Source organism: Maylandia zebra, linkage group LG3 (assembly GCF_041146795.1).
Source record: "Maylandia zebra isolate NMK-2024a linkage group LG3, Mzebra_GT3a, whole genome shotgun sequence".
NCBI lineage: Eukaryota > Metazoa > Chordata > Actinopteri > Cichliformes > Cichlidae > Maylandia > Maylandia zebra.
In genome coordinates this window covers 46234200-46251622 of record NC_135169.1, presented here as the reverse complement: position 1 = coordinate 46251622, position 17423 = coordinate 46234200, and the positions used below count along the sequence as shown (strand labels likewise).

Here is a 17423-nt window from a genome sequence, read left to right as displayed (position 1 = left end):
CCTGCGCTGTTCAGCTGCCATCACTCAGGATGAGTAGTCTGAAGTCAACGTTAGTTTTGTTTTGTTTTTTTGTTTTTTTAAACCTAACTTCTCAAAAGTTTTTCTGTGGTAACGTATGAGACTGAAAGGGCATATTGAAGCGTCAAATAACATAAAAAACACTGTTGAACATTTTCTAAGAAAGTTATTAAAGATCAAAACAGGAACAAATATGTGACAGGCTGCTGAATGTGCTCTTTCTGCTTATGTATGTCAGTGTGTGCAGGTGTATGTTGGAGACACAATTTGATGATATGACTCAAACCTATAGTAAGTTTAACTGTAAGAGTTAAATGTACCGTTGTGTAGCAGTTGTACCTGCAGGTGTCTTGGCCTTGCTTTATTTAAAACAATGTTTTAAGTAAATTCTTTACAGAAGTATGCAGTGCATGCAAGAAGTACCAAAACATACCCAAAGAGGAACCTTGCTCTCACTCAACAAAACAATTAAAGCTTCATAGCGGCATCTACTATGTCTGAAAAAAGGAAGCCTTGAGAAATGTGTGACCTTAGTCTGAATGACGAGAGAAAATTATGTTTCTTTATTGATGAGGATTTCCCATCTCGCTGTATTTATCAGGTCTTTCCTTACTGCTGTCAGACCCCAAAACAAGGACTTCACTGCTGACCAAACACACAGATCCACACTTGTGCAATAACACTAAGTGCAATTCTCTTTTTTTTGACAACTTTGTATTTTATTCTATATATAGTATATATATAGTATCTTATTCTTGTTATCTTATCCTATTCTAGTGTTTTAGGTTATCTTATCTTATCTTATCTTATCTTATCTTATCTTATCTAAAAAGGGCAAGAACTGCAAATCCTAAACTTCAATTCACTGCAGTCTGTGTTGACATGTGGCTCACCCAAACGTTTAATCACAACTCATATCACCACAAAAGCGGAAAATTAAGTATTTTCCTTAAATTTACATGACTTCACTTTGATTTTTAATCTTGTTTACGCGATTCTCCATCCACAGCTTTGACTTCCAAATTAACTTATTTCCTACTTACAGTGAGATAGAAGCTTATCACAGCAGGTAGCTGTACATGATTGCCCCAGATGTCCTCACTGACACAGCCCCAAAGGGATTTGTGTTTCCTGCTGGAATCAAACCTTTTACTTGTTAAACTAATGTGTTCAACACCACGCTAATGAGGTCAGGATTGAAAAGAAGCTAAAAAAAAAAAAAAAAAAAAAAAAAAAGAGGAATAACCAGTAGGTTAAGAATATAAAAAGAAGAAAGTCCACATGGGGCAGTTTCATACAAAAAAGGAAAATTCATCGAAACAGAAGAATATCTAATCAGAAAAGTTAGCAGAAGAGCATGCACTTCATGTTTGGAGAACTTCTCAGGACTTTTGTAGCCTTACATGTTAAAGATAATTACTAGTACAATTATAATAAGTAATGAAAAAATCATACATATAAAAAACATTAAAAACTGGCCTTTTAATTACTTCCAACAATGGCCAATCCAAACTTTGGACTCAAATAATGTCACAAATGTACATTTATTAAATTTCAAAAAACTTTTCATGGGGGTTCTTAATAATATATCATAATATATGTATTCTCTTAGGTCCACTTAACATACCAGTTTTAGCCACTTCCTTTTGTGAATGGACAGAAACCAAGAGACAATAGCACGTATTGTCCGGGTCAGATGTCAGGGTCAGCACTGCAGTGTGTATGACTTCAAGCTGGGGATAAACAATAGCCCTACAGTAAAGGGAAAGGAAGTAATAACCCATAAGCCTGGAGGAAGTTATTCCCACTGCCAGGTTAATGGGAATGTGCTCACCTACTGGCTGGATTACCTATTTAAGATGTAATGAGGCTTTTCAGATTGCTCTCGCAGCTCTGTTACCCCCCTTACTCGGCCTTCCTCTGAACTTTACATTTTGTCACGTTCTCGCCCTTTCTGCCCACTTTAAACCACCTCATAACTCTTTTCTTCTCTACTGTATCCTGGCCTCAGGGCTCTGCTGTTAAGACCACCAAATGCTTCACTGTTGCTGGGGAGGAATGAACACATAAAGAATCTCTCTGTTTCTCTCTTCTATACAGTAGAAGCTGATGAGGAGGAGGAGGATGAGGCAGGAGGTTTTTAGGGGTGGAAGACAAACATCTGAAAAGGTGAGCGCTGGGTGATACGTGGAAGAGGAAGATGAGCGGGAAGACGGTTAGGGGCTCAGCACTAGCAGTGCTGTTGCTACTGGTAACCTGATTTATATGATGTCCTCTTGGCTGCTTTTCCACCCAGGTCTTGGACTGCAAAGAACAAAAAATAAAAGGAAGAACATTGCTCTTTCCACCCCTCTTCTCTATCTCCTCCTTTCTCTTTTACTACTTTCTTTTTTTAAAAGCGTAAACACACATTCGTCTTGCCGGTTTAGCCGTTGCTCAAAGCTCAATAGGAGGTGAAGAAGAAAACAGCTAAATCAGACCAACAAGGGGCACTAACAACATTCTCTCAGGGGCCCTCCCTCCTGTTACTGAGGCCTTGCTTGGGTCTGAAGTGAGCAAGTGGAGTGCAAATCCCAGGATTAAACTCTAAGTGCCCTTGGAAGTCACTGAGGCATTAGCAATAAAACACAGTGGGCCCACAGCTTTTCCCTGAAAGGCTCTCAGTGCATAAATGAGGGGATGGCGCCTGTCTCTACATGTCCCCTCTCTTCTCCACCTTCAGTTTCCTTATACAAGAAGTCTCGGCTTTTGTGCAACAGCAGGACAGGACAAATAGATTGTGTTCTTGGTCTTGTGGACTTCTATTTTGTCTTCCCTTGTAGGTAGCACGACATGAAAGAGACACTGTTTTCTCTTAGGAGCTGCATTCTTAACAGAAACATTTTCAGACAGTTATCTGCAGGATGTACAGAGCCTTATCAGCAGGAGGATTTGAAGAAGAGGGGCATCCTTTTCTCAGTTTTATATCTCTCCTGTGCATTTTAGGTAGAACACATACGTGGTCACTGTTAACTGTGTAATGTGTGCACTAAAGTTTTGAAAAGTTCTTGACAATGAATGACAATTGAATGATTAGAAAGCTAGATTAGTTTGTCTTTAAACTGTACTTGCAAGATCCAGAATGTGCTGATTTTCTAAAAGTACACACTGCTATATGAAAACTGTAAGCTGTGTTTCCAGTGGTTTTGCCTTTATTTTATTACTACAAATATACTACAACAAATTTCAGGAGAAGTTAACTGAAGGGCATTCTGATACTAAAACTGAATCCAACAGGCTAAAACCTTCTCAACTGCCAAATCTTAGTCAGCACGACCATGAATTTAAAACCGACTCTAACATATTTTTAGTTGAGGTCATATTGGCAACAGTACAACAACAAAAAAAAGCTATGCTGAGTTGGGACTGTGGACTGAGCAAACTCTCCTGTTAAAGTGGAACTAACTCTATACTCAAGTCATGTTTATAGCCTCTACACTTCACTTTATTCCTTTACAGAATATGTCTTGTTGACTGTGGAGATGAGTCTCAGTTTTAAAAGGTTTTTTTAAAGGCACATTCTTATTGAATATGATTACAGTAGTTCAACTTGAAAGTAACTAAAACTTGATTATCAAACAATCTGTCCAAAACTGAATTAGTAGGACGTTTCTAAGGAGACATGCATTGGAAAACTGCTTAACTAACATTATCTCAACAATAATCATTAGTTGTTGGTTTAACCCTCATCCATCTGTCATATATATGTATGTATGTGTGGGGTCCATGGGGGCGTTTGCTGTGAGAAGCAAAATAATAACAAAAGCAAAACTTATTTCTTCCCAAAGCATCATTGATAATGCAACTAATGTCATTAGTTTTGCCCATTATGCAAAATGAAAATATATTTAATGCAACTTGCAGCTTTTTATCAGGCAATGTTACCACTTCTGTGGTTTTCTGTCATTTTAAATATGTTTGTGATTTATATGATGAACCAGTCGAGGTAATTTTGACCCCAATATAAAATAACTGAAATAACCACAGAAATTAGCAAAATAAACACCAGGCAGCGCACATATGTAATCTTGGTCCTGGGTCTGTCCTGGAGCTGTCTCACCACCTCCTGGGACATGGCCAAAACATCTCACCCAGGAGGCATCCTGTGCAGATGGCCATACCACCTCAACTGGCTCCTTTCTATGTGGAGTAGAAGTGGCTTTACTCTACTCTGAGTCCCAAACGACCAAACTCCTAACCCTCGCCTACTGCCCCAGTGCAAGCTAGAAGTCATGACTTGACAAAGCCAACAGAACCACATCATTTGTCTGCAAATATTATGAACAGAGTTTTTATTTTCTGTGGCTGTAAAGGGACAAGAAACAATCTAATTAGACTAAAGCTAGCCAGACGGAATGGGCAGTTGTAGTATTTTCCGCATGCTATGCTAGCAATGAAAAAAGGAGCAAATAGTTTCAACCTTCCTGTCTGTGAATCAGGGGCAAAGGAAACTCTTTGGTTAACTAGATCTTCCAACAGCGTACTTGTCAGTCAGCAGGTGGAGGTTTCCTAACTCCTAGAAAGGTCATTGCTGCTCAGAGTAAACATGCAATGTAGCAGTATCTGCTCTCCTTTTCATGTGTGGTATGACCGAGGCATGCTGCAGCTCTCACAGGTACAGTAGATCCAGCATTGTCTCCCACTTCCCATCCAGGTAATGAAGTCAGCAATGAAGTCTTTCTTTTTTTAAAAACGACTGTCAGTGTGCACCTAGTCCCCTGGACACGGTGTGTTAATTTAGAGCCCATGACAAATATTAAGTAAACAAATACTTCCGTTTATTAAAACTGCAGAGGTGGAATTGGGTGCTTTCAACTGGGGTCCCCTGGCACCTCAAAACATTTGTATTTGTAAAAAGCACTAAGCAAAGCAAGAATAGAAAACAATGATTTCACGGCACTGACAAAATCATAAAAATCGGAATGATAGAAAAAAAAACACGTGCGAGATATTACGAAAATATTCCTGTAGGGTTTGGGGTGTATGGACCCCAGTGATTCGGATTAGGGCTAAAGAAATATGCTAAAATAGTTAAACTCTTTGCATCTAACCCTTCCTCCCTTCCTTCCACAGAGAACATAATAAACTGAGCATTCTGTATTTTCTATAAATATGTTTTCCTTCTTTATCTAGTCTTATGAACCTTTAGAATATTAAAAGTATTAAAGTGACATACTCTTTCTCTTCACCAATATAAATTAGTCATACATTTCTGGTTAAGGTAAATAAAAAATACAAAAATTATCATTAATGCTAGATAAATGATTTAAACACTACAGAGTCAAATGTACTTATTTGGGTTTTAGGAAAATTGCACTGTGTTAAAAGCATAGTTCATAAGTACAGAGCACATATATATCTTAATATTTAGTTGTAGTTAAAAATTAAATATTCTTAAATTATACATGCAAAGGCATAAGCAAAAACACGCCTCTTTAAAAATACCTTTCTTTCCTCAGCAGTGACTCTATCTTTGAACATTATGTCACTGCCCTCTACTGCTAAAAGTTCAACATTACAGTCCCAGAATCTGACCAAAGATACATGTCAAAGGGCAACAGAGTCAAAAGCTAACTACTGTATTTCAAATTACATTAAACATGAGTGTTACAAAAACCAAACAAACAAGTATTTCAAGTGTTAGACTAAAAAAAATGAAAAAAACTATCACACATTGTTATATAGTTATTTGGATCATTTAGAGAAATCACTGTTTTACACGATTTCTGTGGTATGAAATCACAGGCATGCTTCTACTTGTTAAGTTAATTACAAAGCATTTCAGAGGCTGACTACACACCTATGGAATAGATATTATGGAAAGTTAGATCCGGGGATCTCGGAAAGCACCAACAAGAAGTAGAAGTAAAGTGGCAACAATGAATCAAACTCCAGCTGCTGTGCATATGGAATTCACTATGGGAAGGGGTTGTCAGGTGTGTAATTGAAACTGGCATCCAGGAACATAGCCAGAGTTCCCAGGGTGGTGATGATGACAAACAACCACAAGAAGAGACGGTCCACCACCAGGGCGATGAACTGCCAGTCTCCTGTCAGCTGCAGAGAACGCACACACGTAGACACAAAACTGAGTCAGCAATGTACCGTAAGTAGGTAATGACACAAGAACATCGCTAGGGCATGTCTGGAACAATCTGTACTCAGGAACTGTAGGCAGAGTGAATAACAAGCTGCTTGACACTCACCGAGTCATCCGTGTCCTGCTTCTTCAGCTGCTCGGCCATGTATGTCACAGCAGCGATGGCTGACTTCAGATTGGGAGGGAGGATCAGACAGAAACTGTCAGTGTTGGGGACTCTCTGGAGCTGTACTGTGCTCTCACACCTGAAACACAGAGAGGGAGAACGTCAGCAAAGAAGATGCAAAAACAAAAATGAATAAAAGTAAAGTCACTGCAACTTTGTGGACCTTTTCTCATAACCCCCACAGGAACTTCTCCTTTAGAAGACTTTATTATTGAAAGATGAGACAATAATCATTTTATTTCTCAAGGAAACACATGTCCATTTCAAGATCTTTAAATAAAGCCTGCAGACGAGCGGTGAGCGGTAGCTAACATTCTTTAATCAAAACACACAAAGAACAGACAAGCAAGCTTGATGAAGTCCCTGCATGACCGCGGGACAGACGGTCAGCAGAGTCTCCCTGAGCCTAGCATGGCTCTCAGTTAAATACCTTCTCCAGGAACAAAAGGCAGTACACAGCTGTTTCACACCTTAAGGTTCACACTCCCTTGCTTCCTACCAGAGTCCTCAAAGACACAAAAGACTCTTCCTGTGGAGTTGTCTGCTTCCCCCAACTTCCTTACTAGACCCCCAGCATTTGTCTTACTGTATGAGTGTGAGACATGTTAAAATCCAGTGGCACCAAGGTATCATACAATAAAATAATGTGATTAATGCATAAGTAAAAGAAATTCCTATACATGCCCCTTCCTGATTTCTTATGTTTTAACATGTTTGTTACACTTACATGTTTCCAATTTCAAATGTTAACACAGATGTTCAGAGTAAATACAGATTGTAGTTTTTCAAATGATGATTTCATTTAGTTTGGGGAAACAGCTCTCCAACTTTACCTCATGTAGAAAAAGTCATTTCCTTCTAAACCTAATAAGTGGTTTTGTCATCTAGCAAGAACTGCAGTCAAGCATTTGCAATAACTAATAAAAAAAAGCACTTGGGACAATTGTGTTGGTGACAGCTTTTGTTATAATATCAATAATATTTCTATGAATATGGGATACTGTTACATGTTTGCATAGACTTTTGTGGAATATGGAGACACTCCTGGCATTATATGAGCAAAGTGAGACTCATTTTTTAGGGTTGGTGGAGATGAGTGTGAAGATCCAAACAATCCCTGTCAGTGATGGAGAAGCTTTGATGAAAATATTTGGTAAAAAGTTCACCAGCATGAAGGAAATGAAGTTTCAAACTTTCCTTAGGAGGAGCCCAGCACGCCTGCTTAAAGAATAGTAAGTGTGGCGATGTGGATGCTTGCAGCGACTGCTGTATAGAGGCCATCCTGCTACACATGAAACACATCAGAGTCATAATTGTTATTTTAGTCACGTGTTTGTTTATTATCCTTATTGTTTTATCTGGGACTGTTTGCAGACATCTCAGAGAGAGGAGACACCAGCATCTGAACAGAGACTCAAACCAGCAACCTGCAGCTCCCTGCTTGGCTGCTCCAGTTTTCTCCTCACTCATGTTGCCCACCAGTGATTTCTAGCTGCCCACCCACACAGCAGGCTAGAATATGCGCTGAGCCTCAGCACCCAATACTTGGACATGTTTTCTTTATTAAACAATGAACCAGACCCCAAAAAGTAAACAGCTGTTATTGCTAGGCAACGGGAGCAGCATTTGGAGATGCAGCACCTGACATTCCTGACCATGTGGGCGGAGCATGCATGAAATGGAATGTTTAGTAGAACTGTGCAACACAAGCACTTAGTTCCAGCATGTTTCATTGTATCCAGACACAGCTAGAGACACATCTACAGCAGCATCTCTGTGCAGGACAAACGACAGTTGACGAAGAAACATCGAAAACTTCACTTCACTCCTCTACAAAACGTTGGTTCCTTTGTTTAAAAGGCCAAAATGAATCAAGGGAGATCGAGAAGAGGATCGGCGAGTGCTTCACCTCACAATACAGTACAGCTGATTCATTTTAAATTTCAAATGATACAGGCTGAAAATGTCAAATTAAAAGAAGAGGCAGAAAAATCAAGAGGAGAAGCTAAAAATTCAAAGTTTGAAACTGAAGTAGTATTGCAGGAATTACAGGATGTGGGTCTCAAACTTAAAGGAGAGAAGATAAGAAAACAACAGGCAGAAAACGAGAATGAAAACATGAAGAAAGAACTGTTGCAAGCTCAAAAAGCATTGGAGGAAGAGAAAAGCACAGCACAAGAAGCCAAAAATAAATATCAAACTGCAAAGAAGGAGGCAGGAAATGTGATGCAGGAATTACAGGAGGTGCAGGAAGCTTTTGAGGAGGAAAAAAGCAAAATGCAGTTGGCAACACAAGACGCTGCAAATGTAATGGCTGAAGCTGAAACACTAAGGAAGGAATTACTGCATGTGAAGCAACAACTTGAAGAGGAGAAAAAATGTAAACACGAGACAGAAAATGAGATTGAAAATATGAAGAAAGAATTGTTGGAAGCTCAAAAAGTGTTGGAGGAAGAGAAAATTAAAATACAGGAAGCAAAGAAAGAAATGGAAGATACAAAGAGTTACACTCAAAACATGAAGGAGGAACTGATGAAAGTGCAAGAGGAACTTGCAGAAGGGAAAATTGAGTTGAAGGTATTCAAGAAAGAAACGACGGTGACCAAGAAAGGCTGCAAAGATGAACTTAAAGAAATACAAAAGCACAAAAAGGAAGCTAAAGAGCTCCTCAAACACAAAGGGAAACTGGCCAAACAGCAGCTGAAAGAAACATTTAAAGATGCCGAGGAGCAGCTCAACAAAACCTTAAAAGAGCTGAAGGCAAAAGAAAAGCAAGCCGAGGACAGGAGGGGATTCTGGAGCAGACTGCTGAGAAAGAACTGACCCAGCAGCATCTTCCTCCTTCCCCCTCTCTCAACCTTTCTTTCACAAAAATCCCCCCAAACTTTACTTGGGACCTTTGTTTGTTTTTTAAAAACTCTATTCTGAATGCATGTACTGACATACAAAAATAAAATTGCCATAACTTGACCTCATGTTGCCTGCTTCTTTTCTTGTGTGTCTGTGGATGTAAAACAGTAACACACTTTCTGCTCTGTGTGTTTTTAATTGCAAATAAATGCAATATGTTTTCATTTTAAAATGCAGTGCAAAAAACTTCTGCTCTAAATCTTTTTTTTTTTTTAGCAAAAAGCTTTTTTTTTTGCCTGTTGTGGAAGTTTTCCATTTAAATAAAGCCTGCAGACGAGCGGTGAGCGGTAGCTAACATTCTTTAATCAAAACACACAAAGAACAGACAAGCAAGCTTGATGAAGTCCCTGCATGACCGCGGGACAGACGGTCAGCAGAGTCTCCCTGAGCCTAGCATGGCTCTCAGTTAAATACCTTCTCCAGGAACAAAAGGCAGTACACAGCTGTTTCACACCTTAAGGTTCACACTCCCTTGCTTCCTACCAGAGTCCTCAAAGACACAAAAGACTCTTCCTGTGGAGTTGTCTGCTTCCCCCAACTTCCTTACTAGACCCCCAGCATTTGTCTTACTGTATGAGTGTGAGACATGTTAAAATCCAGTGGCACCAAGGTATCATACAATAAAATAATGTGATTAATGCATAAGTAAAAGAAATTCCTATACATGCCCCTTCCTGATTTCTTATGTTTTAACATGTTTGTTACACTTACATGTTTCCAATTTCAAATGTTAACACAGATGTTCAGAGTAAATACAGATTGTAGTTTTTCAAATGATGATTTCATTTAGTTTGGGGAAACAGCTCTCCAACTTTACCTCATGTAGAAAAAGTCATTTCCTTCTAAACCTAATAAGTGGTTTTGTCATCTAGCAAGAACTGCAGTCAAGCATTTGCAATAACTAATAAAAAAAAGCACTTGGGACAATTGTGTTGGTGACAGCTTTTGTTATAATATCAATAATATTTCTATGAATATGGGATACTGTTACATGTTTGCATAGACTTTTGTGGAATATGGAGACACTCCTGGCATTATATGAGCAAAGTGAGACTCATTTTTTAGGGTTGGTGGAGATGAGTGTGAAGATCCAAACAATCCCTGTCAGTGATGGAGAAGCTTTGATGAAAATATTTGGTAAAAAGTTCACCAGCATGAAGGAAATGAAGTTTCAAACTTTCCTTAGGAGGAGCCCAGCACGCCTGCTTAAAGAATAGTAAGTGTGGCGATGTGGATGCTTGCAGCGACTGCTGTATAGAGGCCATCCTGCTACACATGAAACACATCAGAGTCATAATTGTTATTTTAGTCACGTGTTTGTTTATTATCCTTATTGTTTTATCTGGGACTGTTTGCAGACATCTCAGAGAGAGGAGACACCAGCATCTGAACAGAGACTCAAACCAGCAACCTGCAGCTCCCTGCTTGGCTGCTCCAGTTTTCTCCTCACTCATGTTGCCCACCAGTGATTTCTAGCTGCCCACCCACACAGCAGGCTAGAATATGCGCTGAGCCTCAGCACCCAATACTTGGACATGTTTTCTTTATTAAACAATGAACCAGACCCCAAAAAGTAAACAGCTGTTATTGCTAGGCAACGGGAGCAGCATTTGGAGATGCAGCACCTGACATTCCTGACCATGTGGGCGGAGCATGCATGAAATGGAATGTTTAGTAGAACTGTGCAACACAAGCACTTAGTTCCAGCATGTTTCATTGTATCCAGACACAGCTAGAGACACATCTACAGCAGCATCTCTGTGCAGGACAAACGACAGTTGACGAAGAAACATCGAAAACTTCACTTCACTCCTCTACAAAACGTTGGTTCCTTTGTTTAAAAGGCCAAAATGAATCAAGGGAGATCGAGAAGAGGATCGGCGAGTGCTTCACCTCACAATACAGTACAGCTGATTCATTTTAAATTTCAAATGATACAGGCTGAAAATGTCAAATTAAAAGAAGAGGCAGAAAAATCAAGAGGAGAAGCTAAAAATTCAAAGTTTGAAACTGAAGTAGTATTGCAGGAATTACAGGATGTGGGTCTCAAACTTAAAGGAGAGAAGATAAGAAAACAACAGGCAGAAAACGAGAATGAAAACATGAAGAAAGAACTGTTGCAAGCTCAAAAAGCATTGGAGGAAGAGAAAAGCACAGCACAAGAAGCCAAAAATAAATATCAAACTGCAAAGAAGGAGGCAGGAAATGTGATGCAGGAATTACAGGAGGTGCAGGAAGCTTTTGAGGAGGAAAAAAGCAAAATGCAGTTGGCAACACAAGACGCTGCAAATGTAATGGCTGAAGCTGAAACACTAAGGAAGGAATTACTGCATGTGAAGCAACAACTTGAAGAGGAGAAAAAATGTAAACACGAGACAGAAAATGAGATTGAAAATATGAAGAAAGAATTGTTGGAAGCTCAAAAAGTGTTGGAGGAAGAGAAAATTAAAATACAGGAAGCAAAGAAAGAAATGGAAGATACAAAGAGTTACACTCAAAACATGAAGAAGGAACTGATGAAAGTGCAAGAGGAACTTGCAGAAGGGAAAATTGAGTTGAAGGTATTCAAGAAAGAAACGACGGTGACCAAGAAAGGCTGCAAAGATGAACTTAAAGAAATACAAAAGCACAAAAAGGAAGCTAAAGAGCTCCTCAAACACAAAGGGAAACTGGCCAAACAGCAGCTGAAAGAAACATTTAAAGATGCCGAGGAGCAGCTCAACAAAACCTTAAAAGAGCTGAAGGCAAAAGAAAAGCAAGCCGAGGACAGGAGGGGATTCTGGAGCAGACTGCTGAGAAAGAACTGACCCAGCAGCATCTTCCTCCTTCCCCCTCTCTCAACCTTTCTTTCACAAAAATCCCCCCAAACTTTACTTGGGACCTTTGTTTGTTTTTTAAAAACTCTATTCTGAATTCATGTACTGACATACAAAAATAAAATTGCCATAACTTGACCTCATGTTGCCTGCTTCTTTTCTTGTGTGTCTGTGGATGTAAAACAGTAACACACTTTCTGCTCTGTGTGTTTTTAATTGCAAATAAATGCAATATGTTTTCATTTTAAAATGCAGTGCAAAAAACTTCTGTTTTAAATCTTTTTTTTTTTTTAGCAAAAAGCTTTTTTTTTTTTGCCTGTTGTGGAAGTTTTCCATTTAAATAAAGCCTGCAGACGAGCGGTGAGCGGTAGCTAACATTCTTTAATCAAAACACACAAAGAACAGACAAGCAAGCTTGATGAAGTCCCTGCATGACCGCGGGACAGACGGTCAGCAGAGTCTCCCTGAGCCTAGCATGGCTCTCAGTTAAATACCTTCTCCAGGAACAAAAGGCAGTACACAGCTGTTTCACACCTTAAGGTTCACACTCCCTTGCTTCCTACCAGAGTCCTCAAAGACACAAAAGACTCTTCCTGTGGAGTTGTCTGCTTCCCCCAACTTCCTTACTAGACCCCCAGCATTTGTCTTACTGTATGAGTGTGAGACATGTTAAAATCCAGTGGCACCAAGGTATCATACAATAAAATAATGTGATTAATGCATAAGTAAAAGAAATTCCTATACATGCCCCTTCCTGATTTCTTATGTTTTAACATGTTTGTTACACTTACATGTTTCCAATTTCAAATGTTAACACAGATGTTCAGAGTAAATACAGATTGTAGTTTTTCAAATGATGATTTCATTTAGTTTGGGGAAACAGCTCTCCAACTTTACCTCATGTAGAAAAGGTCATTTCCTTCTAAACCTAATAAGTGGTTTTGTCATCTAGCAAGAACTGCAGTCAAGCATTTGCAATAACTAATAAAAAAAAGCACTTGGGACAATTGTGTTGGTGACAGCTTTTGTTATAATATCAATAATATTTCTATGAATATGGGATACTGTTACATGTTTGCATAGACTTTTGTGGAATATGGAGACACTCCTGGCATTATATGAGCAAAGTGAGACTCATTTTTTAGGGTTGGTGGAGATGAGTGTGAAGATCCAAACAATCCCTGTCAGTGATGGAGAAGCTTTGATGAAAATATTTGGTAAAAAGTTCACCAGCATGAAGGAAATGAAGTTTCAAACTTTCCTTAGGAGGAGCCCAGCACGCCTGCTTAAAGAATAGTAAGTGTGGCGATGTGGATGCTTGCAGCGACTGCTGTATAGAGGCCATCCTGCTACACATGAAACACATCAGAGTCATAATTGTTATTTTAGTCACGTGTTTGTTTATTATCCTTATTGTTTTATCTGGGACTGTTTGCAGACATCTCAGAGAGAGGAGACACCAGCATCTGAACAGAGACTCAAACCAGCAACCTGCAGCTCCCTGCTTGGCTGCTCCAGTTTTCTCCTCACTCATGTTGCCCACCAGTGATTTCTAGCTGCCCACCCACACAGCAGGCTAGAATATGCGCTGAGCCTCAGCACCCAATACTTGGACATGTTTTCTTTATTAAACAATGAACCAGACCCCAAAAAGTAAACAGCTGTTATTGCTAGGCAACGGGAGCAGCATTTGGAGATGCAGCACCTGACATTCCTGACCATGTGGGCGGAGCATGCATGAAATGGAATGTTTAGTAGAACTGTGCAACACAAGCACTTAGTTCCAGCATGTTTCATTGTATCCAGACACAGCTAGAGACACATCTACAGCAGCATCTCTGTGCAGGACAAACGACAGTTGACGAAGAAACATCGAAAACTTCACTTCACTCCTCTACAAAACGTTGGTTCCTTTGTTTAAAAGGCCAAAATGAATCAAGGGAGATCGAGAAGAGGATCGGCGAGTGCTTCACCTCACAATACAGTACAGCTGATTCATTTTAAATTTCAAATGATACAGGCTGAAAATGTCAAATTAAAAGAAGAGGCAGAAAAATCAAGAGGAGAAGCTAAAAATTCAAAGTTTGAAACTGAAGTAGTATTGCAGGAATTACAGGATGTGGGTCTCAAACTTAAAGGAGAGAAGATAAGAAAACAACAGGCAGAAAACGAGAATGAAAACATGAAGAAAGAACTGTTGCAAGCTCAAAAAGCATTGGAGGAAGAGAAAAGCACAGCACAAGAAGCCAAAAATAAATATCAAACTGCAAAGAAGGAGGCAGGAAATGTGATGCAGGAATTACAGGAGGTGCAGGAAGCTTTTGAGGAGGAAAAAAGCAAAATGCAGTTGGCAACACAAGACGCTGCAAATGTAATGGCTGAAGCTGAAACACTAAGGAAGGAATTACTGCATGTGAAGCAACAACTTGAAGAGGAGAAAAAATGTAAACACGAGACAGAAAATGAGATTGAAAATATGAAGAAAGAATTGTTGGAAGCTCAAAAAGTGTTGGAGGAAGAGAAAATTAAAATACAGGAAGCAAAGAAAGAAATGGAAGATACAAAGAGTTACACTCAAAACATGAAGGAGGAACTGATGAAAGTGCAAGAGGAACTTGCAGAAGGGAAAATTGAGTTGAAGGTATTCAAGAAAGAAACGACGGTGACCAAGAAAGGCTGCAAAGATGAACTTAAAGAAATACAAAAGCACAAAAAGGAAGCTAAAGAGCTCCTCAAACACAAAGGGAAACTGGCCAAACAGCAGCTGAAAGAAACATTTAAAGATGCCGAGGAGCAGCTCAACAAAACCTTAAAAGAGCTGAAGGCAAAAGAAAAGCAAGCCGAGGACAGGAGGGGATTCTGGAGCAGACTGCTGAGAAAGAACTGACCCAGCAGCATCTTCCTCCTTCCCCCTCTCTCAACCTTTCTTTCACAAAAATCCCCCCAAACTTTACTTGGGACCTTTGTTTGTTTTTTAAAAACTCTATTCTGAATGCATGTACTGACATACAAAAATAAAATTGCCATAACTTGACCTCATGTTGCCTGCTTCTTTTCTTGTGTGTCTGTGGATGTAAAACAGTAACACACTTTCTGCTCTGTGTGTTTTTAATTGCAAATAAATGCAATATGTTTTCATTTTAAAATGCAGTGCAAAAAACTTCTGCTCTAAATCTTTTTTTTTTTTTAGCAAAAAGCTTTTTTTTTTGCCTGTTGTGGAAGTTTTCCATTTAAATAAAGCCTGCAGACGAGCGGTGAGCGGTAGCTAACATTCTTTAATCAAAACACACAAAGAACAGACAAGCAAGCTTGATGAAGTCCCTGCATGACCGCGGGACAGACGGTCAGCAGAGTCTCCCTGAGCCTAGCATGGCTCTCAGTTAAATACCTTCTCCAGGAACAAAAGGCAGTACACAGCTGTTTCACACCTTAAGGTTCACACTCCCTTGCTTCCTACCAGAGTCCTCAAAGACACAAAAGACTCTTCCTGTGGAGTTGTCTGCTTCCCCCAACTTCCTTACTAGACCCCCAGCATTTGTCTTACTGTATGAGTGTGAGACATGTTAAAATCCAGTGGCACCAAGGTATCATACAATAAAATAATGTGATTAATGCATAAGTAAAAGAAATTCCTATACATGCCCCTTCCTGATTTCTTATGTTTTAACATGTTTGTTACACTTACATGTTTCCAATTTCAAATGTTAACACAGATGTTCAGAGTAAATACAGATTGTAGTTTTTCAAATGATGATTTCATTTAGTTTGGGGAAACAGCTCTCCAACTTTACCTCATGTAGAAAAGGTCATTTCCTTCTAAACCTAATAAGTGGTTTTGTCATCTAGCAAGAACTGCAGTCAAGCATTTGCAATAACTAATAAAAAAAAGCACTTGGGACAATTGTGTTGGTGACAGCTTTTGTTATAATATCAATAATATTTCTATGAATATGGGATACTGTTACATGTTTGCATAGACTTTTGTGGAATATGGAGACACTCCTGGCATTATATGAGCAAAGTGAGACTCATTTTTTAGGGTTGGTGGAGATGAGTGTGAAGATCCAAACAATCCCTGTCAGTGATGGAGAAGCTTTGATGAAAATATTTGGTAAAAAGTTCACCAGCATGAAGGAAATGAAGTTTCAAACTTTCCTTAGGAGGAGCCCAGCACGCCTGCTTAAAGAATAGTAAGTGTGGCGATGTGGATGCTTGCAGCGACTGCTGTATAGAGGCCATCCTGCTACACATGAAACACATCAGAGTCATAATTGTTATTTTAGTCACGTGTTTGTTTATTATCCTTATTGTTTTATCTGGGACTGTTTGCAGACATCTCAGAGAGAGGAGACACCAGCATCTGAACAGAGACTCAAACCAGCAACCTGCAGCTCCCTGCTTGGCTGCTCCAGTTTTCTCCTCACTCATGTTGCCCACCAGTGATTTCTAGCTGCCCACCCACACAGCAGGCTAGAATATGCGCTGAGCCTCAGCACCCAATACTTGGACATGTTTTCTTTATTAAACAATGAACCAGACCCCAAAAAGTAAACAGCTGTTATTGCTAGGCAACGGGAGCAGCATTTGGAGATGCAGCACCTGACATTCCTGACCATGTGGGCGGAGCATGCATGAAATGGAATGTTTAGTAGAACTGTGCAACACAAGCACTTAGTTCCAGCATGTTTCATTGTATCCAGACACAGCTAGAGACACATCTACAGCAGCATCTCTGTGCAGGACAAACGACAGTTGACGAAGAAACATCGAAAACTTCACTTCACTCCTCTACAAAACGTTGGTTCCTTTGTTTAAAAGGCCAAAATGAATCAAGGGAGATCGAGAAGAGGATCGGCGAGTGCTTCACCTCACAATACAGTACAGCTGATTCATTTTAAATTTCAAATGATACAGGCTGAAAATGTCAAATTAAAAGAAGAGGCAGAAAAATCAAGAGGAGAAGCTAAAAATTCAAAGTTTGAAACTGAAGTAGTATTGCAGGAATTACAGGATGTGGGTCTCAAACTTAAAGGAGAGAAGATAAGAAAACAACAGGCAGAAAACGAGAATGAAAACATGAAGAAAGAACTGTTGCAAGCTCAAAAAGCATTGGAGGAAGAGAAAAGCACAGCACAAGAAGCCAAAAATAAATATCAAACTGCAAAGAAGGAGGCAGGAAATGTGATGCAGGAATTACAGGAGGTGCAGGAAGCTTTTGAGGAGGAAAAAAGCAAAATGCAGTTGGCAACACAAGACGCTGCAAATGTAATGGCTGAAGCTGAAACACTAAGGAAGGAATTACTGCATGTGAAGCAACAACTTGAAGAGGAGAAAAAATGTAAACACGAGACAGAAAATGAGATTGAAAATATGA

At 39.4% G+C, this 17423-nt stretch overlaps 1 protein-coding gene across 1 annotated transcript in view; it reads right to left on the bottom strand.

The window, feature by feature from the left end:
- Positions 1–4858: 4858 nt before the first annotated feature.
- Positions 4859–17423, bottom strand: part of chrnb1l (cholinergic receptor, nicotinic, beta 1 (muscle) like) — a 31771-nt gene continuing 19206 nt past the window's right edge. Inside the window, exons 10-11 of the mRNA XM_004571043.2 lie at positions 6264–6402; positions 4859–6114 (exon numbers count right to left, since the gene is read on the bottom strand). Of these exons, the coding sequence (XP_004571100.2) occupies positions 5974–6114; positions 6264–6402 (280 nt within the window). The 3' untranslated portion in view covers positions 4859–5973. The remainder of the gene's footprint in view (positions 6115–6263; positions 6403–17423) is intronic.